General features: G+C 48.5%; 1 protein-coding gene across 7 annotated transcripts in view; it reads left to right on the top strand.

The window, feature by feature from the left end:
* The window catches only part of RGS3 (regulator of G protein signaling 3), a 135400-nt gene that overhangs the window by 75225 nt on the left and 37544 nt on the right, over nucleotides 1-22631 (top strand). For 5 of the 7 annotated variants that reach the window (XM_033237726.1, XM_033237724.1, XM_033237725.1 and 2 more), the window contains one exon: nucleotides 1525-1647. In XM_033237726.1, coding sequence (XP_033093617.1) covers nucleotides 1525-1647 — 123 coding nt within the window. Of the gene's footprint in view, nucleotides 1-1524; nucleotides 1648-6042; nucleotides 14390-22631 lie in introns of those variants that run through there. The other 2 variants (XM_033237729.1, XM_033237737.1) reach the window with 1 other exon arrangement.

Genomic DNA, 22631 nt, shown 5'->3' with positions numbered 1-22631 from the left:
TCACAGGCAGCTTGGGACTTTCCTGAGGTTGACAGCTGGGAAGTGGCCCAGCTCGGGTTCAAACCAGGCCTGTCCAACTGCAAAATGAGAAAGGGCTGGATAGAAACACTGTCTTTTTTTTTTTTTTTTTTTTCTGTTCCAAGGGATCAGCTGATGCTCTTAGCTCCCTGGCTGAGTTCATCTAATCGCAGCCCTTTGGGGTTATAATCAAATTCCAGTGGAGGCAGACAGAGCTTGTAATCCCCTGATGAGAGTACCCGGTTGTGGATGGCAATCCTGGGCATGTACCACCATCCCTACCCCACCCCTAGCACACTTGACTGCTTTAGGGGCGACTCTCTGGGTCCCTGAAGCTCCCTGGTGCTTGTGCCAAAGCTGACCTGGATTTCACCTCATCCCAGAAGTCCCTCCTGGCAACCAGAGCTTACCAAGGCCATTGCTTGCTAAGCACTATACGAGGCCTAGATGAAAAAGGCCTTTCTGGCCGGGCGCGGTGGCTCAAGCCTGTAATCCCAGCACTTTGGGAGGCTGAGACGGGCGGATCATGAGGTCAGGAGATCGAGACCATCCTGGCTAACACGGTGAAACCCCGTCTCTACTAAAAAAATACAAAAAATTAGCCGGGCGAGATGGCGGGCGCCTGTAGTCCCAGCTACTCGGGAGGCTGAGGCGAGAGAATGGCGTAAACCCGGGAGGCGGAGCTTGCAGTGAGCTGAGATCCGGCCACTGCACTCCAGCCTGGGCGACAGAGCGAGACTCCGTCTCAAAAAAAAAAAGAAAAAGAAAAAGGCCTTTCTAGAAGGGGTTTATAGTTTAGTTGGGGAGAGGAGACTGTAGTACTTAACAAGGTTAAATAGTGAAGCGGGACCTAAATGTCAGCAGTGCTGGGGATGTTGCTGCCCTCGACTGAGCCGAACAGTCACTAATTAGACTGAGATCATGTGCTGGGCAGTGGGGCTGCAAAGGACCACATGACCCTGCCCGTCAAAGACTTTCCAAAGGGCCCTGAGTTGCTATTTGGGTTCTGTTGGTATGCCCGTCCAACCACCCGTTCAGCCTTGGCCTTGGGATCAGAGGAGAGCGCTGTGAGGGAGATGGGTTCTGTAAGCCCGGGGAGGTGGGGAGGGTTCCTGGCTCCACAGAGCATCAGCCCGAGGCCCTGGCCCTCTGGGCTCCCCACGTGCTCTCCCAGCTGCTGCTTTGTGCTGCCTGCCCCTGGGGGTGACCTCATCGGCTCTGTCCTGCAGCTCTCCACAGGCTTCTGCTGTGTTGGGAGCCACTGCCTCCCTCCCCTCCCCCAACCTGTGGGCCAACAGCTCGCCAGCTGGCCCTTGAACCCACTTCCCTGCGCCTCTGGCTGCCTCGATGTCACTGGGGATTAGTGTGCATTTGCGGCTTTTGGCGGACACTCCCCTCCCGGCTGCAGCCTCACCCTCTGGAGCACAGGGATGGGCTTGGGCCTGGGAGCCCCCTGAACCAGGGAGCAGCCCTGACTGTCCATTTCTCTATTTTCCCTGACGTCAGAAGGCAGAGTGCTTATTCACTTTGGAAGCGCACTCGCAGGAGCAGAAGAAGAGAGTGTGCTGGTGCCTGTCGGAGAACATCGCCAAGCAGCAACAGCTGGCGGCGTCACCCCCGGACAGCAAGGTAAGGGCCTTGACAATGGCTCTGGCCTGACTGCCTGGTTTCCCCTCAGCCAGCCTGGACCCTTGAGCCTCTGCATTGAGCTGGGGCCCAGCCTGAGCTTCCAACTTGGCTCTGGGCAATGAGCTCTTGGCAAGCGGGGGCCTGTGCCCGAATGTCTCTCCTCCTTGGTATGTCATTGGGTCTGCTGAGTGGGTCTGACAGTGCTCATGTAGAGCGACAGAGTCAAATTAAGCGTGGCCCATCAGTTCTGCACTCTGTTCTTCGGTTTGCCTATGGCAAGGTTTAATGTGGGCTGGCCTCCCTGATGCTGCCTGGCATGCGTTCACCTCTGCCATTGGATAGCCTGTGCCCAGGGGCTGCACACTGGTGTTTAACATTGGCCCCAGGCGGATGCGATAGAGGGGATGTTTGCGGCAGAAACTGTTGTATGCTATATAGTTCCATGTGGGCCAGAGCCAAGTAGAGCCGACTGCTGGGGGCTGGTGACTGGCTGGCAGGAGCATCAGGGAGGATTAGAGACTCCCAGGGGAGGCTGTTCTGGGCCAGGCACTGCTCAGCCCATCCAGTGCCTGGGGAGAGGGGATGGAATAGGAGCTGGACCACACAGCCTTCCCCTTTGACACTCCGATGCCAGCCACAACGTACAGTTATATTACCTCATTGGTGAGTCATTCAGGTCCCTTCTCTTGCTAAGAGTGCTGGGCATTTGGGAATTAGGTCTGGTTGGCTGTAGAAGTTGCTGAGGTGGTTCCTCTGCTGGATCTGGGGAAAGAGGAGAGATGAAAGAGAGCTGCAGCCTATGAACTTGCTGGCCTTTTTGCTTCTCCCTGGTGCGCTCAGGCCGCCATGCCATGGGCAGCAGGCCTATGCAGGGGGCAGTGGGGGTCAGGCCTTCTGAGGCAGGAGGTGGGGAAGAGGCAGTTGGCAACCTCTTCTGAGGGCCAGTGGTGGACAGCAGCTCCCCAGCTATTCCCGAAAAGAGTGAGGATCTGAGAATTACATCATCTTAGCTGTGAACGTTCTCTTGTTTTACACTAGCTAGTGGCAAGAATAACTTGGATGAGGGAAGACAGTAGGAAGAGCACGGACTTCTGAGCCACCCTCTACCACCAACTGGCAGTGGGAACTTGGGAAAGTCACTTTGCTGCTCTGTGCTTTGATGTCCCCACCAGTAACCTGGGACAATAATCCTTCCCTCAAAGTGTTGTTGTGAGAATGAAATGAGAGGGTGCATATACGGGCTATAGCACAGTGCCTGGTATGCAGTAGGCACTCGCTCAACCATAGCTGTGGGGAATGCATTGCCCCCTGCCCAGCCCCAGGTGGTTTGTTGCAACACTGGCTGGTTGCCACTGTCAGGTTCTTCTACTGAGCAGAAACCTGTCACCGTGCCTATAGGTTGCCCTGCCCCACTGATCCTGGGTTGGTCACAGTCAGAATCCAGGCCAGTTCTTCTTCAATGGGGTGGCCCCTGGGACGTCGAATGGCTGAACCCATGCCCTCAGTTTTTTTTTCCTTTGGGCTTGTGCCTCCTCTTCTTGGGGAAAGAGCTCTTTGTGCCTCACCATCAGAGTTTGCTGACTTTGGAGTGTGTTAGCAGCAGCCTTCTCAATACCTTGGAGAATCTCTCCATCTTCAGGTTCGGGAGAACAGAGGGTGACTGAAGGCAGGCTGTTTCTGGGTCAGGCTCTGGTCCCTGAAGGGCTTTGGGCTTGGCTGGCTGACCCTGGAAGGGCCCGAGGGTTTGAGGCCTGGCTTCAGGGCCACACTAGGATGTATGGGAATCCTGGGCAGAGCAGTTTGGACACCTCTTCAAACCCAAACTCTTCAAACGCATGTTCCATGGAGAAGCTGTGTGCTGGACAGGAGAAGGATGAAGGAGGGGGCCCGAGTGCTGGGACAGCCTCAGAATTACTTCCCAGGCCTAAGAACTGGGCCTGGCACCACACCGGCACACCCCACTTGGGCCACCCTCCTAGGAAGCCCATGATATAACTGTCTTTTGTCAGGCAGGCCCTAGAGGTCTCACTGCTCAACTTTCCCCACCCCTACCGCCAGCATGCACATGCAAAGAGTCTTAGCAACTTACTCCTTCTAGACACTTACGGAATGCTTCCTGAGAGGAATTCCAGTAAATATGATTCTCTCCAGCCGTAGGTAGTTCTAGCAGTGCTTTAGCAACCTTACTGACAGGGCCCACCTGGCTGTCCAGCTGGTCCACAGCATTGTCCACTTGTGCTCAGTTCCATCAGGTCCTGGCAGCCTCCGGGTGACCAGGAACCTCTTTACCAAGGGCTGGCCACTAAGGTCTCTGTCTTCAGGGCAGAAGAAGAAGGGCCAAGCAGATCTCAGAGGCTGACTGCTTGCTCTTCAGGTATAAGGGTCCTGCTGGACCAATTTGCTCTGAGATGGAGTGTCGCTCTGTCACCTAGGCTGGGGTGCAGTGGTGTGATCTCAGGTCACTGCCACCTCTGCCTCCTGGGTTCAGGTGATTCTTGTGCCTCAGCCTCCTGAGTAGCTGGGACCCCAGGCACATGCCACCATGCCTGGCTAATTTTTGTGTTTTTAGTAGAGATGGGGTTTCACCATGTTGGCCAGGCTGGTCTCGAACTCCTGACCTCAAGAGTAGCACACCTTTGAATGCCTTTTCTGTGTTCTTTCTGCGGATGCTCCACCTTCTGCTGAACAAAGGAAAACACTGCCTAGACCCCCCACCCTACCCCTGCCCCACCCAAATGCCTCTCTGGGAAAAGGGGGTTTGTAAGGCAACTTTCCAAACTCCCATGCTACTTTCAATAGTGTCTGCTGACACCCAGATGTGGGGGATTCTTTAAATATCTTAAGGAATGTAAAGCTCTTCCCAAATTCACAAAACATAATAAGTGCAATTTACCTTGAAGATGAAATATATGCTTGTTGGGAAGGTGGAGGGAGTCAGGGGAAGATGGACTTAAAGAACAATTGGGAGGTCACACCCTTGCTGTGGGACCTTCAGCAGCCGCTGACTGCTGTGGCCTCAGTAGTCCCATCTGGGCACTGGGCCCATGGCTCTTTCTGTCTCTCCAAGCTTTGTGATTTTCGTGAAAGCCGAGGGCTGGGGGCCATCTAGTCTCCACTTCTTGTAGAAATAAATGAACTACTTTCTCTCTTGTCTCAACTTCCTACTCCTGTTCATCACCCCCTCCTTCCTCTTCAGAGCTCTGCCCCTCTGTTGCTTCATTGTCTGTAGCTGGGGGCCACCTACCTTTATTCTTCTGCCTGGGAATCCTTGTACTAAATTCCCTGCATGGGGAACTGCTGCGAGGCTTCTAATCTAGAATAACCCAGAGCCGGGCCCACCTGTGGCCATTCAGGTTCTAAGCTAGAAGGAAGAGGCAGTTATATGTTCTTTTGATTATTCAAGCAAATATACATAATAAATGCCTTCTCAGTGCCAGATACTGGTTTAGATCCTTTGGGGTCACAGAGATGAATGAGACCTGGTCCCTGTCCCTATGGAATTCTCCTAATAGGAGAGAGGTGGGGAGGGCACTGGAGTGGTGATCTCAGCATGAAAGCCATGCTTGTGGGTCCTAAGAAGGATCCAGTGGGGTCCTGGCTATCCAAGCATCATCTATGCCGTGAGCCTCCTGCTCAGTATCCTTCATGTGCCTGGTGCTGCACTGGACTCCAGAAAGCCTTCTGAGAAGCATGGAAACCGAGCCCTTAGGATAAGGGCAGACACAGTGCAATGGGGCCTGGCCCCGTTCTCAGGGCAGGTCCTGTGCTCCACAGGGGGGACACACAGAGCAATCCATCACTCCCTTTCCTCAGGAGATCACAGTCTGGTGGCGGAGACAGACATGACAGATAGTTCAAAATAACATAGTAAGCGATGTGACCTCAGGTGAGCCACTTAGCCTCTCTGAGACTCAGTTTTTGCATCAGTAAAGTGGATGGATTAAGAGTCTTCTTGTGAGGATTGAACTCAGGATGTGCTTTGCAAAGTGGCATGCAAGACGAACTCTGAACTAGCTGCTATCGTTCTCACTGTCATGGTCTTAAAGTGCTGCCCATATGGGAAGATTCATCGGGGGCCTTGTTCATTGAAGCTGCTGCTGGTGCTCGGAGCACATGTGACAACTGCTCCATGTCACTTCCTGGTAGACACCTGCCATATTCCAGGGGCCCAGGCAGGGAAACTGAGGCCTCTTTGTCTGCTCTGGCTCTAAGACTTCTCCCAGATGTGACAGTGAGGTGTGTGCCACCTTGTCATCTCCACTGGGGCCACTAGAGACAGCCCTGGAGATGCCAGGGTGTGTGAGTGCATTAGAAAGGAGCAGAGGCAGACCCTGCAGTCAGGCAGCCCGGCCTGAGTAGAAAGCGAGCTAATTCCAGTTCTGTCTGGTTCCACAGAAACTCCACCCTTTCGGCTCTCTCCAGCAGGAGATGGGGCCGGTCAACTCAACCAATGCCACCCAGGATAGAAGCTTTACCTCATCAGGACAGACTCTGATTGGCTGAGCAAACCCAAGGGCGGGACTCTGCTTCTGGCAACTTAACCCTTTCTTGGGCATCCCCTACCACACAGTAACCTCACCTCAACTGGACCGGAAACAGAGGATCAAGATGGTGGGCCTAGGGTCATCTGAAGGGAGCGGTCCCAAGGGTGTGTCAACAGAAGGACCACAGTGGTGTGAGAGGCCTTGTGGGCATGCAGAGACTGGCAGCAGAAAGCCCCAAGAGGAGAGGACTCAGAGGCTTCTTCCTTCCAAGGAGGAGGAGGACATTCCATGTCTGGGCTTCCAGTGATGGCTCCTGGACCGGCCTTGGGGGCAGCAGGAGAGGTTGGGAGAGGTCACCCTGATGAAGAACAATGCCATGATCTGCTGCTGCCAGAGGACATCTCTGCCCATTCACTCATTTTCCACCTGTACACATTGACTCATTCATTCGATGGATATGTCGGGTGCATCTACTTTATGCCAGGCTCTGTGCTAGGAGCTGGGTATACTGTGGAGAAAAAGTCGGATACGGTCTCGCTGTCATCAAGATTTCAGTCCAGCTCGGAGTGAGCATTAAATAAGTCAGCACCAACACACACACATGCACACACGTGATGGCAAGCTGTGATCATCTATGAAGGAAAAAGCACAGATTTCTTCAAGAGGGAATTGTACTTAGATTGCTGTGTGTAGGGGTGGGGATGGGGAAAGACATAACTTTTAAACCTAGACTTGTGGGCTGGAGAGGAAGGAGCCAGTCCTGGACTTGGGGAAGAGTGTTCCTGGTGGATGGAATAGCACGTGGAGAGTCCTTGAGATGGGAAGGAGCTCGTCGGGCTGGAGGAATGGCGAGCAGGCCAATGTGACTGGAGCTTAGTGAGGGGCAAGACACAGTGGGTGAGGGCCTGACTGTGCAGGGTTTGGTGGTTGATGTCTTGTTGATTTCATTCTAGATACACTGGGGAGCCATTGAAGGCTTTTGAGGAAGGGAGTTGCAGGTACATTTCTACAAGATCAGTTTACACACAGGAGGGATCCAAGTGGGTGTGAGATCAGTTAGAGGGCTCGTTCAGTTAACCAGGTGAGGTCTGTCCTGCTGGCTTGTCCTGGATGGTGGCTGGGGAGGTGGGTGCCTGAATGCCAGGCTCTGGAGGAGAAGAGATGACTCCCTGCCTCATCCCCCTGCCTACCCTCCTCCTCAATGGCCCCTCTCTCAGTGGATGTGAGTGAGGATTAGGACCTTCCTCACAGAGCCACCTTTTGGCCAGGCCTGGGTAGGGGGCCACTGCTGAGTTCTAGGAATGTTCCTGGAAGTTGGGAGCAGTGAGTGCTCAGCCTGGGCTAGGTGGGAGAGTTCACGGCTGCCCAGGCCTTAGCAGGGGCCACTGTGCTGTCTTTCCATCCTATGCTGAGCATTGTGATAGAAGCTGCCACACAGTGCCCTGGAAACTGACTTGGCTTGCTTTCTGTGGGGCTCCCAAGGGCCAGGGACTGGGCTGGAGGTGGCCTAGCAGCTCTAGTGGAGACTGTCCTGCCACAGGCTGAAGGAAGACCAACCAAGGGGACAGCAGTTTGAGCCCACCCCACTGACTGCCTGCTGCACGGCTCATGGGCAAAAGTGTATCAAGAGGATTAGAGTCACTTGCGTAGGAAAAGAGGATCAGAGAGGCTGAGGGCTGGCTCAGGCCAGAGAGGCTGCCTGACCTTGGACATTCTTCGTGTTGTGTAAGACCTCAGCATCTTTAGAGAAAGGTTCTTGTGCCCCTGTGAGCTTGCTCAGCTGCTATGGCCACTTGAACCCCAAAAATAGTGGCCTAGAAGAGAATACACCCCTTACCTCCCACTTATCCTCCTCTCAACCTAGAAAAGATCAGACATATTGACTCAGCAGTCTAATAGGGGATGGGCTGGATCTGCCCGTGACCAGACCAATGCCCCCCACCCAGCAGGGGAGTAGATGCTGCCTGGACTGGGACCAGTGATACACAGCATCTCTGTCCTCCAGGGCTCAGCCGGCCGGTGGGGAATTGTGAGAGGCTGAGCAGCTGGGTCTGCACAGACAGCAAGCTGCACTTTGATTTCATTTGATTCCCTTACAAAATGACATAAGGGGAATGTGAGGCACAGGAGACTCGCCTGTCTGGGAAGGCAGCAAGCTCGTCTCTCCTGGACCTGGTGACCTACCTGTGTCTACCAGACAGGTGCAGAGGACAGAAGCTCTGGCCACAAAGAAATGGACAATCTGAATGCAGCACACAGCCCTGGGGACAGGACTTTTCACCCAGCCTGTCCTGACAAGCTGCTGAGTTGAGCAGATGCTCACATCAGGGTCCCAGGCCCAGCTGTTAGGGAAGCAGACATCAGTTCCTGGTGGGCCTTGGGCAGTGACTGTGGTGAGCCATAGCACCATTGCTGCACTGCCTCTCAAATCGATGGAACAATTAATTTGGCTCCACAGTCTCAAGAAGATGAAACATGACCTGATGGCCACTGCTGTCCAGCATCCCAGTCCATCCTAGCTGTCCAGGATGATGAACAAGCTATCGAAATTGCACTTGAGAGCTATAGTCACGGGAAGCATTGCCGAGCCCCTCCCTGCTACATAAATCATGCTAAGAAGCACACAATGGCCTCTTTCCTGATGGGCCAATTGTCTTGGTTTGGTGTCTCAGGCCCAGGAGCTGGGAGGATGGGAGCACAACCATTTATTGTTGGAAAGACCATCTGTGCAACTTGAATACAAAGTTATTCTTTAGTTCACCACTCACCCCCGACTCTCTGATCCTATTTTCACGTTTGTTTGTTTGTTTTTTTAATGCCTCAGGCTCTGGGTCTTTTAAAACTCTTTATCTATCCTGTAAGCCATCAGTCCTGGATCTCTGCTGACCTGGGTCTTTTGGCCATTTGGGAGTTGGGACTTTGCAGACCTTTTGGAAATAATGACATTTATTTATATATGTCTTATATTTTTATTCTTTACTTTTTTCCCCCTAAATTCTCCCACCAAAGTCCTCATTTGTCACACGTGGCACCAAGGCACCAAGAGGGTTTTGCAAAGTGAAGATGCAGGCAGTTTTGCAATGTGGAAGGACTCCGCACAGCGAAAGCCCCACAGTGAGAGCCTGAACTTTGGAGACAGCAACTGGGGTCCCCAGGCATGATCTCCCCTCAGCCTCCCAGCAGCCTTGTTTTATGGGTGAAAGAGACCAAGGCTCTGAGAAGTTAGATGTTTTATCCTAGGTCACACAGCTGGCAAGGGCCAAGCTTGCCCTCAAGCCGAGGCCTTTGAACCTCATCTACCGCTCATTTCAGATAAAAAGGTTTGCCTTTTAGGGATAGAAGTAAGATAAATCAATCATCTCCAGGAAGAGGCAAGAGAGGGATATCCGGCATGTCAGAAGCTGTGGCCCATCAAGCTGTAGAGGGGATGCTTTTAGGATAAATAAAATGAGATGCCTTAATTTCCACCCAGTGGAGGATAAACTTCCAGAATGCATTTTCCTGAGGGTGGCACAGGCTGAAAAGATCAATAGCTTCCCACAAGATTTGAAAAAAGCCTAAAATGAGAGATCAGATTGAGCTCCTTAAGACAGGTTCTCGGGGAGCTCTGGAATGGGTAGCTTACACCCCTTCCCCTTTTGAATTTGGCATGAAAAGGATCAGCAGACAGAGTCCTGAAGTGCTCGGCAGTGATGGAATGTTGGCCAAAGGCAGAGAGGTATAACTTCAGGCTCAGGGTGGCTTGTGCCCAGCGTAAGTACTGGAAGGAGGCCTTTGACCTGAGACCAGCTGAGGGTAGGGAGACAGCCTGCCCATGCTGAACCTGCCAGGTTTTGTGCCCAGGTTTTGCTAATTGACTGATTTAGAATCTCAGCCCTGAATAACAGGGAATCGGATCTCATTTCAGCCATCTCCCCCAAGAGATGCAGACTCTTCTCCCTAAAAAGCTGTTTCCAGGCAGCTTCCAGCTCTCCTCCCAGTTCCCTGCTGCTGCCCTATTGGTGGACAGACTGCCTTCTTCGCTGTCTTGCTCTTGGTCTCAGCTGTCTTGCTATTGTTTTTTTTAGCTCCTGAAGAAGACAGTGCAACCTTACCCTCTATCCTGTCTTTGCCTTCTCTTCCCTGAAGACTTTCTCTCAATAGAGCCATCCATCCTCCAAACTGTTCCCAGATCCTTGGTTTTAAAGGTAGAATGATACCAGAAGGTAATCTGATGGGCTCTTACAAGAGGAGCCAGGCACAGGGCCAAGCTTTTCACCTACCCTGTCTCATCTAATCCTCATGCAGACCTATGAGATGTGTTATCCCTGTTATACATTTACTCTCACTATGCTCAATTTAGAGATGGAGATGCTGAGTCTCAGAGAAGTGAAGAAACGTGCCCAAGGTCACACAGCTAGTGGGTGGCTAGGATTGAAACTTGGGCAGCCCAGCTCCAGGGCACCTGCTTTGGATTATTTAGCTATACAACTTTCCTGTAAGTGCGGACCATCCAAGCTGGGAGGATCAGGGAGGCTGGGCTGTTACATTCCTGCTTAAAGACCATTGTGGGAGGCCACTGTCTTCAGAATAAAACTTGGCTTTCCAGGGTCTCCTTGGTAGCACTACACTCCTGCTTTGCACCTGGAGCCCAGCCACACCGCACTATTTCCCCTTCTCCAAACTCACTGTGTACATTCACAGTTAGGGTGTTTGATCTGCCTGATGTTGACTGCCCTCCTTGGCTGTCCCCGCCGGATGTAATCCTCAACCTTCGAGGCTTAATGGCTCCTCTGAGAACACCTTTCTCAGGCACGCATCAGGAGTCCTGACTTCTCCCTTCGTGGTTCCCAGAGTACTTTTTCTGCCTTAGCACAATTCATCCTTAGCACCTGGATGACTATGAGCTTCCTTCTTGGGAGCAAGTGGATGTTATATTTTATTTGTCTGTGGTTCTAATGTTGTCTGGTCCATAGTAAGTGCTCCGTAGAGGTAGGATTGAATTAGGCTGTCCAGTTCAACTCTCCTATATTCTAGAACTAGACGAGGAAACAGGTGCAAAAAGAGAAATGACCTGGCCAGGATCATGAGAAAGGTTAGTGTCAGAGCCAGGACCAGAGCTCAGGTCTCCTGATTCTTTGGATTCAGAGCTTTTTCTGTTGCACCTCAGCTTTGTGGAGACCAGAGCATGGATCTACACTTGGTTTATGAAGGTCTGACCAGTTTCACTTCAGGGTCATGGATACCACCGTGTTCCCACGCTGACGCTGGGGAGTTCCCAGAGGGAAAGGAAACCCAGTTGGAGCTGCTGCTGTGGGTTGCGGAGCTTACTCACCGGGCCCCTTGCTCGCAGAGAAAACCAGTGGGCGATTCTGAAAATCTTGCCTTGAGTCCTGATTTTGCTGGTACTCACCATGTGACCTTGAGCAAATTGCTTCACATCTCTGATCATCCATTCCTTTACCAAGAAAAATGAGGGAGTTGAATTCAGATGGTCTCCAGGAGTCATCTGATTCCAGAATATCAGGATATAACAGTAAAGATGAGTATGATAAAGTAGCTACTCCCCTCAGAAAAGGTGGAGATCCTGGTCTAGGGGGAGAATTGGCTAGGTTCTTCATCACAGTCACTGTCTGGAGACACACAGATGTTTCATAGAAACAGTTCCATGAGGGATTTCAGAGGGGAGAATGGGCAGACCGCAAAGCCTCAGTACTCTAATACCAGGCGAAAAGAAGAAAGGGAACAGGCATTTTAGTTTTCACATTGAAACAGAGTATATGTGTTTGGCCCTATGCAAATGTTGTTCCTGGTAAATATTCATCATGTACTCATCACACATAGGTATATTTTAGACAGAAAGGGGTCCTCATCACAGACACCCAAATTATGAGCACATTACTGCCTCCTCTCCCCTAGAGGTGCCTCTTCCAGCCTCCCTCGTGGGAGGCCAGCACAAGACGGGCTCTCCAACCCTGTATCTTCCCATTCCCTCCTTCCTTTCTGCTCAGGTGGCTGGGCACACACACTGAACTCTTTTGTTTCAACTTCACGTATATATAGGTTGGTGCAAAAGTAATTGTGGTGTTTTCCATTAAAAGTAATGATGAGAACTGCAGTTACTTTGGCACTAGCCGAATGTGTATGCAAGTACATTCTTTAACCTTTCCAACTCCCAGTCCAAGGCATCAGGCTAATTTCTGTGTGGAATTTGTGGTCACTGGTTTGTAGTCCTTTCATTTCTGGTGTGGTCAGAAGTCTCCTTCAGACTTTTCCCCATAAGTCGCCATTGACTTTTTCATTACCTTTAGTACCTACCCACTTCTGCTGGGATAACCCTACCCAAGATAAATTTTCAAAAAAATTGTCCTAAATGTTAGTGGGTTTCTGTTTTGGTTTAAGTCTATTATTGCAATATGGTTTTCTACTGTTTCTACTTGATGGAAGACTATTAAGGGTTAAGTAGGCTGGCCTAGGAAGCTGACCACCATTTATAACATACTTTTGAGTGGGAAAATGCATTCAGAGGCCTATAATCAATACTCAGGTGGACTTTGGAAATATAGCATTTATTTTATGAGTGACTAGAATATTGGTAGAACCATAGAAACTTTGAATATGGAGCTGGAAAGCCTCCTCCCTCCCTCCCTCACTGAGATCAATTGATTAACAAGCTAGATTGTAGAAACCAAGTGAAAGAGGCCAAAACTTGGCCAAGGGCATGTAGTTGGTGACTTCTGAAGATTCTGCTGGGCTGGGGGTGGAGGAGGGGCACAGATGGTCTCAGAGTTGTCTCACTCAGCAACTCACTGTGTTGGCCTTAGGAAATACAAGTCACCATGTTGGGCTGTAATGGAAATAGTGAGAAAGCAGCTCTGCTAATGGCGTGGGGAGAGGTTGTCTAGTTCTCTGGCTTGTCTAAATTCCTGGCGTGTGCTTGCTGGAGCAGAATGAATGGGGCTGCTGTGTTTTACCTGCAGCTAGGAGCATGGCTGGACTAGTGGAGATGCTCCCTGACATCTGTTCTAAAAATAGCAGTGGGAATGGAGCTGAGGGGAAGAGGAGGGGGCTCCTTCAGGAGCTGGGTGGGGAGACCTCACCCCCTTCCTCTTCCTGCCAGGCCCGATGTGCGGAAGTCCCATGGAGTCACATAATTCCATCTGGGAGGGTCCTGGAGCCATCAGCTCTCACACCCCCTCCTCATACAGGTGAGGAGGCCCTGGAGGCCCAGAGAGCAGAAAGCACTGGCTGGTGGTGAACAAACCCAGGGAGAAGGGCCCAGTTGGCAGGCTGTTTTTCCCTGGCTCTTTCAGCACAGTGGCTGCAGGCCTTGTGAGGTTTGCTGTCACTGCCTTTGGGCGCACAGAGCCTGGGAACTCCTGGGACCGGATGTGGTCAGGCTTCCTGAGAGTCGCCTGGCAGGCGAGGAGTCCCCGGCTAGCCCATCCTGAGCCCTGACCTCAGCCAGCCGGCTGTCCAGTGCCACACCTCCTCTTGCTGGTGTCCCCTCCCTTGCTGACTTGTCCTCCTTTCTTTGGACTGTCTGCAGGGAGGGAGGACAAGGACCAGCCTAGATCTGGCCTGCAGGACAGAGGCCTTAGTAGCTCAGGACCTTTCCCTGCCCCTCCCCAGGAACAGAGGCAGCTGAGGTGGTAGCAGGCTCCTGCAGGTTTAGAGACAGACAGGCCAGGGTTCAAATCCTAGCTCTTCCTCTCACTAGCCATGGGATTACTGGTGGGTCACAGAACATCTGTGAAATGAGACAAGAACGCTGATTTCACTGGGGTCTTTGTGAGGATCAAAGGGGATCTATTGTAATGCCTGGCATGCAGTAGGTACTTAATAGTAGCTCTTGTTGCAAAACCAAGCCATGAACATGTATCTGACTTTCTATAACCCCCTTCCTTGGGGCCTCCACTCATGGGGCATGGGAAGTTGTTTTTTTCTTTGTTTGTTTGTTTTAATGCAGTTGACTTTTGTTGTTGTTGTTGTTGTGTTGTAGCAAAAGTAATCCATGTGATTGATGTTTATTATGAAGAAAACATTTAATACAGATGAACCAGGAACAGGGAATGAAGTTCATCCTTAATCCCAGCACCCAGAGATAAACCACTGTTAACATTTTGGAATGTGTCCTGTCAGGCATTCATTTATACATACATATATCTTATTTGCAAATTGGGGTTACTGGTGCAATTTTCTAACCTGCTTTTTCTCCCCCATTTAACAGCATAGTGTATCCATGTTTCCATTTCAATAAATATTCTTCTACAACATCATTTTTAGTGCCTGTGGAGTATTTCATTGTGTAGATGAAACATGCTTTGTTTAAGTAATCTTCAGTGGTTTATCATTCAGGTTGCTTGCAATTTTTCTTTGTTACAAAAACCTCAGATAAAAATCCTTGTACAGGAGGCTGAGGTGGGAGGATGGCTTGAGCCTGAGTTCAAGGTTACAGTAAGCTATGATTACACCACTGCACTCCAGCAGTGAGACCCTATCTCTGAATGAAAAAAAAAAAAAAAATCCTCTTAGGTATATCTTGGCACCCCCAGCATCCAGCTCAACATCTAGTACACATTTGATTCTAAATAAATATTTGTTGGGTGCAGTGGCTCATGCTTGTAATCCCACCACTTTGGGAGGCCAAGGTGGGTGGATCACTGAGGTCAGGAGTTCGAGACCAGCCTAGCCAACTTGGTGAAACACCGTCTCTACCAAAAAATACAAAAATTAGCCAGGCATGGTGGTGCATACCTGTAGTCCCAGTTACTGGGGAGGCTGAGGTGGGAGAATCGCTTGAACTTGGCATGTTGAGGTTGCAGTGAGCCGAGATTGTGCCACTGCATTCCAGCCTGGGCAACAGAGTAAAACTTCATTTCAAAAAGGAACTGAATAAACAAATATTTGTTGAATGAATGAATGTTTTGTTAGAATAAATGCCTGTTAGTAGAGTTTTGGGTCAAAGGTTATATATTTATAAAATAGATTATTGATCCTATTGCCAAATTACCCTGCAGAAAGGTTGTACTGATTTCTAATCTCATCTAGATTGACCAGCTCATCCTGCTTTGCCTGGGATTTTCCCTTTTTAGCACTGAAAATCTTGTCAAATCAAGCAAACTGAGGTAGTCTGGATAAGAAAATGTTTATTCCCCCTCATCATTACCAACATGGTATATTATTACATTTTTTAATAGGTTCATTTTTTTCATTATTAGAGATGTTGAACATTTATTTATATGCCTTCTAGTCACTTGTGTTGCCTCTTTTGGGAATAGCCTGTGCAAGTCTTTTGCTCATTTTTCCATTGGGACTTTTATAGTTTAATTATTAATTCACAAAGAGCTCTTTCTATAATAAGGATATTTGTATGTTAGCCTTTTTTTTAATAATTTCTTTAAATTACAGATGTTTCTGACTTATTAGTCATATCTATAATTTGTTTTAGAGTAGTTTTATTGAGATTTAATTCAAATGCCATACAATTCACCCATTTAAAGTACACAATTCAATAATTTTTTGTATATTCACACACTTGTGTAACCATCACCACAATCAATTTTAGAACATTTTCATTATCTCAAAAAGAAATCATACTACTTAGCTATCATCCATTAATTCCACCATCTCCTCCAACCCGAAGCGACCATTAGTTCATACTTTTCATCTCTGTAGATTTGCCTATATTGGACATTTCATATAAAGGGAATTATATAATATTTGGACTTTTGCAACTGGCTTCTTTCATATAAGCATAATGTTTTTAGGATCATCCATGTTGTAGCATATATCAGCACCTAATTCCTTTTCATGGCTGAATGATATTCTGTTATATGGAATATCACATTTTGTTTAATCGTTCATCAGTTGATGGGCATTTGGGTTGTTTATACCTTTTGGCTATTCTGTATAATGCTGCCATACATATCTGTGTGCAAGTTTTTTTGTATGGTCATATATTTTTATTTCTCTTACGTGTACACCTAGGAGTGAAATTGCTGGGCCAAATGGTAACTAATGTTTAACTTTTTGAGAAACTACCAGACTGTTTCCCAAAGTGGCTGTACTGCTGGGCGTGGTGGCTCAAGTCTGTAATCCCAGCACTTTGGGAGGCTGAGGCGGGCTGATCCAGAGTCCAGAGTTCAAGACCAGCCTGGGCAACAAGGTGAAAACCTGTCTCTACTAAAAAAAAAAAATATATATATATATATATATATATATATATATGCTGGGTGTGGTGGCAGGCACCTGTAGTCCCAGTTACCATAATGTATTGAATGTATTGATGCATGATTAGATTGTTTCTAATGTTTTGATATTCTGAGCAATGTTGCAATAAACATCTTGCTGCGCTTTTCTGTTAGGAGAGAGTGTGGCACACACTGCCGAAGTGCTCTAAAAATGCTTTCCTTCTGTTTACACATGTCATCTCCCCAACACTGTTGTTCTTATCCCATTTTATAATTGAGAAACCAGAAGAACAGAGGTTAAGTACATGTACAATTTGCATTCCTACTCACAGTGAATGAGAGTTCACCCTGCGTAAAATGGAATGTTAAATTGCTTTTAATTCTTTGTTGGTACAAGAAGTGAAAATTTATATTTAATCTTAATTTACATTTATTTCATTATTAGTGAGGTTGAGATTCATTTTATTTTATTTTTTGAAATGGAGTCTTGCTCTGTCACAGAGGCTGGAGTGTGGTGGCGCCATCTCGGCTCACTGCAACCTCCACTTTCCAGGTTCAAGCGATTCTCCTGCCTCAGCCTCCTGAGTAACTGGGATTACAGGTGCATGCCACCATACCCAGCTACATTTTTGTATTTTTAGTAGAGATGGAGTTTCACCATGTTGGCCAGGCTGGTCTTGAACTTCTGACCTCAAGTGATTCACCCACCTCAGCCTCCCAAAGTGCTGGAATTATAGGCGTGAGCCACTGTGCCCAGCCCCTTTTTATATTGATCAGTCACCTATATTTCTGCTTTGGCTTGTCAGTTCATGTCATTTGCCCAGTTTTTGACTGAGGCATTATCTCATTTGTAAGAGCCCTTTATGTGGTTAGAATATTAACCATGTGCTTATTATATGGGTTATAATTATTTTTCTAGTTTGTTATTTACCTTCTAACTTTATAGTATCTTTTATCATTTAGAAGTAAACTTTTTTTGTATCAAGTTTTTTTGGTGGGGTTGGGAGCACCTATATTTTCTGAGGTCTTTCCTACCCCTAGATTATGAGAAATATTCATCTAAATTTTATTCAGGTACTTTTATTCTTTTATTTTTTGCATTTATATTTTAAATTCATCTGCAATTAATTTAGTGCCTGGTGTCAGATGGAACTCTTATTAGTTTTTTCCCCCAAATGGTTTGGCCAGTTTTTCCAACCCAATTTTTTTGAATTGTCTTTCCTTTCTTCACTTATAGACCAAATTTCCACATATGGGTGGTTTGGCTTCTAAGCTCTCTCATCTCCCTCGTTGATCTGTCTATTCCTACATCAGGTTAGACTTAATGACTTTAGCTTCAGAATATGGTTTAGTAGTAAACATCCCAAGGCCAACCCCTATTATTCTTCTGCAAAATTTCCTTTGGAGTTATACACCCTAATTCTAGTGGCTTTACCGTTACCTTTGTCACAAACATATTTCAACATCAGGAATGACACCAGATCCATAGTAGCCTGTCCTCATGGCCTCTAACCCATAATGATCATGTCGGCTGGACCATACTTCTCTGCTTTCTTCCATACCTCCTAGGTATTGTTCTAATTATCTGGAATTTCAGTTTCCGGTTGTGGTGCGATCTCAGCTCCTGCAATCTCCACCTCCCGGGTTCAAGTGATTTTCCTGCCTCAGCCTTCTGAGTAGCTGGGATTACAGGCACCTGCCACTACGCCCGGCTAATTTTTGTATTTTTAGTAGATAGGGTTTTACCCTGTTGGTCAGGCTGGTCTCAAACTCCTGACCTCGTGATCTGCCTGCCTTGGCCTCCCAAAGTGCTAGGATTACAGGTGTAAGCCACCATGCCTGCCGGTTGTGACTATTTTTAAACATTAGCACTATTCTGTTTTAAGAATCATTTACTTAAAATTGCACTTTTAGTTATCAGTAGTTAAGGCTCTAAATGTTTCCGTTTTCATGGCTTGCCTCTGTCTCTCACATACCACATCATCTCATTCTTGACTTCTCGATTTTAATTCACTTTTGTCTGTAGAGCTTTCTTGAGTAATTTTTCCAGAAAGGGTCTGTGGGTGGTATCCTTTCTTATCCTGGTAAGCCTGAAAATATTTGTCCTCATGTTTGAGTCATCGTTTGCTTGAATAGAAATTTCTAAGTGAATCGTCCTTCTCTCCCAGAAGCCTGAGAGCAGTGTTCTCTGGCTTCCCCAGTATTTAGTGTTTTAAGAGCAGTTTTTCCTTGATTCTCTAAAATTTATTTATGGAAACAACCAGGATTCCTCTTTCCAATCTTTGGAATTCAGAAATTTCCCTAGATGATTTCTAGTTGTTTGTTTTCTTTTGGTAATTTTTCCTGGTCCTAACTAGGTAAATCCTTTCAGTCTGAAGACCCAAGTCTTCCTTTAGTTCAGGGAAGTTTTCTATTAATTTAGGAATGGTTTCTATTCTATGTATTCAATCTCCTCTTTCTGGACTTCCTACTACAAATAATAATAATAATAATAATAGTGCCTAACATTAAAGCGTGCTTTCTTTCTGTGATAATATATAATCTTCCCAGCACTATTGTTATTATCCCCATGTCATAGATGAGAAAACAAAGGAAAAGAGAGATTGAACAGATTATACAAGGTCTCCTAGTTAGGAGGTGCAGGCCAGGTTCTAATCCCAAGCACCTGGCTCCAGAGCCCGTGTCCTTAGCTGCTATACTGTACTCCCTGCCTGTTGGGTCCCAACCCCAGAGCCCACCCTGCCCTTCCCCTCAGTACTCTCCAGTGACAATGTTGAGTATCAACAGGCAGGAACTCTGTAATCAGTGGGGGAAAGCTTGGGGATGCTAGGATGATGGATCTGAAACAGACTGGGCTACTGAGGCCAGAGACGGGCAGGGATTGTCAGAGGTTCTCCAGTGAATTTAGAGTTGGGACTCTTCCCCTCCCTCCTCTTCCCTTGGTCTCAGCCACCCTCTTCAGGCCTCTTCTTTGTCCCTGGGACTGCTGCATTGCTTCTTGTGGGTCTCCCTCTTCCTACTCCTGTCCATGTAGTCACCTCTGTCAACGGCAGCCACGATGACTCTTCTTATAGAACACACGTGGTCACCTTCACTCTGCTGAGTGTTTGTTGAATGACTGTGTGAGTGAGCAAAGAAGTTTACAGTGCCTAATGTCCATCAAACACTGTGCTAAGTACTGGCAATGCAGTATGCATAATTGACAAAAACCCAACTCAGATTAGCTTCTAGCAGTAAATGGAATTTACTGGATTAGGAAGGATAGCCTTCAGGCCTAGTTGGATTCAGACCCTTGAGCAATGTCACTGAGAACTGGCCTCAGCCTCTTCATCTCTTGGTTCTATTTACTTAGGTGTTAGCTCATTCCCTTAGTGGTAGCAGTGCTGCTGCCAGAAGGGCCAGGGTTATGGCCATGGCCTTGGAGTTGGACTCCCTCAATCATTTCATCAAAGTCCCTGGGCCTGAGCCTCATTGGCACAAGTAGGATCACAGGCCCATCCCAGCCACTGAGGACAGTGGGATGGGTTAAACTAATGGACTGAGTCCTGGGTCACATGCCTTTCCCTGGAGCAGGAGTTGGGTCAGTTCCTTGTGAATCACCTGGCTTGAGAATGAGAGAGGGAAGGTTAGTTCCTCAAGTGAATGGGGTCTGGTTAGGCAGATCTCAGATGTCCTCTACTTCCTGGCTCATCAACCAGCATGGTCCTCACCCGACAGAGCTGACAGTCTAGTGTGGGGCCAGGACACCAGTCATGAACAGCATATAATAAATCGATGACAGTGGTGACAAAGGGCCTAATGAGAGCGCCTACCGGGAGGACCTGGGGAGAGTTTCTGAGGCAGGGGGGCTTGGGATGTAAGGATTGTTCTAGTTGGGGACCCTAATGCAGGCCAGCGTAGGCAGGAAGACAAGGAAGGGGAACAGAGCATGAGATGAAGCTGGAGGTATGTTCAGGATCAGACAGCGCTGGTCTTGAGAAGCTGTAGGAAGAAGTGTGACTTTATCCTGAGTGCAGGTGTTGATGGGTGTTGCTGATGCTGGCCTCAGGGTTCAGAATGGTGAGGAGGAAGGCAAAATGAGAGGCAGGGGGCAGTATGGAGCTATTGCCCTCGGCCAGGGAGAACTGATGGCGTCTTGGACTAAGACTGAGGCACCAGGGATTGAGAGAGAGGTGAGAGATCCACAGGATGTATAGCAGGAGTTGTCTGCAAAATTCTGTGATTAATTGCAGGGGGAATGTTTGGGAGAAGAATGGTGCTCAAAAGTCTAGCTCAGGCCAGGCGCGGTGGCTCACGCATCTAATCTCAGCACTTTGGGAGGTCTAGGCGGGTGGATCACTTGAGGTCAGGAGTTCGAGACCAGCCTGGCCAACATGGTGAAACCCTGTCTCTACTAAAAATACAAAAAATTAACGGGGCATGGTGGCAGATGCCTGTAATCCCAGCTACTTGGGAGGTTGAGGCAGGAGAATTGCTTGAACCCAGGAGGCGGAAGTTGCAGTGAGCTGAGATTGTGCCATTGCACTCCAGCTTGGGCAACAAGAGTGAAACTCCATCCATAAAAAAAAAAAAAAATGTCTAGCTCAGGGAAACAGTTGGTGCTATTCTCTGAGTTGGGAGCAGTGGAGGAGGGGTGGTTTGGGTGGCAGGATCGAGTCCTACTGTATATGTAAGTATCATGATAGGGTCTGAGTTAGTGAGTTCTCGTGAAACAAAGCCATTTAAATCAGGACTCCTTAAGCTACCTGTGGTGAGGGTCTTTGACATTTTGTAGCATCACACTGCATGTGATTTATTACGCTGGCTTGAGAACACCTGAGCCAGCTCATGCCCTATTCAGTGAGACCAGTCCACTCATCTCATGCTTGGACGTGGCAATGTCAAGTCGAAGATCTTTAAACACACTCAGTCTTGCTACCTATCTCACTGCAGACTGGTAACAAGCAGCCTGTGAACCCATATGGTTCTGCAGAACACACTTTGAGTAGACTGATCTAGTTCAACCCCGGTGCATTTTAGGGACAGGGAAACTGAGGCTTGAAGGTGGTGGAGGGGATTGGCCTTGCCCCAGGGTTCGCAGAAGGCAGCAGCAAAGTTAGCATTTCGGTCTTTCCCCCACTGATCCTTTGTTTTGATGGCTTGGGCTCAACCCCAACAGTCCAGGCAGTGGGTGGACCCAGGGGAGTGTGTGGAGAACTGTTTCCAGCAACCAAGGTCACAGGCCTGGTCTCCCCGTAGCTGAGTCAGTGGCTTTGTGCTGAACACTTCCCAGGAACATGGGCTGACAGGACACAGCCTGGCCCTGGAGCTGGCACAAGCACAGTGGGTCGAGGATTGCTCCCAAAACCTCGAAGTCTCTGGACAGCATGTGGCTGGTTGGACCGGAGCCAGGAAGGGAGACAGTCATGGCTCCCAGCCATCCTGACCTGCTACAGCTGCCCAAGGTCAGGCTGATACTGCTGAGGTGACTGCAAAGCGTGCCCCGGATGGAGGCAGAATCCAGCCAGCAGCAGGCCTGGGGGCTAGCTCTGTGGGGGGGACATTTGATCTCCTGGCTTTTGCTGCTTGTGGCCTTCTCCTTGCAGGGTTGGGAGCCACCGTTTCCGTTAGCAGGTTGGGAATCATCCATTGCTGCCTCAAGTTGCTGAGGAAGAGGCAGATATCAAGGGGGAGACAGTTGGGGAATAAGAGATTAGGGGCAGAATGTACAGTTAAGAGCATGGGCCTGGGAGCCATGCTGCCTTCTGGGCTTCTGCCTTGTAACTTCTATACCTCAGTTTCCTGATCTGTAAGCTGGGCATGATGAGAATAGCCTGTTTATCAAAAAATGGAAATGATTCTCAGCTATTAGAACACACCAGGCCCTCATCTGTTAGCCCCTCAACAGGTGTTATCACATTTAATTTTACTATTTACATTAACCCTCTCAAGGTGTATTCTGTCTTTTCACAGATGATAGCAACCATGACATCATAGCAATAACAATGATGGCTCTTATTTATTGAGCACTTACTGTGTACCAGGCATTCCACATATACCACGTCGTCTAGTCCTCCTCAGGGTCCAGTGAGGCCCATTTTACAGATGAGGAAACTGAGACTCAGAGATAGTAAAGGGACTTGCCCAGGATAATTCACACTCAGATTGTTTAGACTCCAAAGACTGTGCTCTCTCTAAATTCCACTGGCTGAGCTGATTCCTTTACTGAGAGGGCCTGGAGGGGCATGGGACTGTCCATGGGAGGGGAGGAGTAGGGCTAGGGCCACTAGACACCCACTTCCTGGTCTCATTTTAGAGATGGAGGACTGAGGTCAGGAAGGGGAAGGGG

Source organism: Trachypithecus francoisi, unplaced genomic scaffold (assembly GCF_009764315.1).
Source record: "Trachypithecus francoisi isolate TF-2019V2 unplaced genomic scaffold, Tfra_2.0 Lachesis_group16, whole genome shotgun sequence".
NCBI lineage: Eukaryota > Metazoa > Chordata > Mammalia > Primates > Cercopithecidae > Trachypithecus > Trachypithecus francoisi.
The sequence above is the reverse complement of the archived record's forward strand: the minus strand, read 5'-3'. Positions and strand labels throughout refer to the sequence as shown.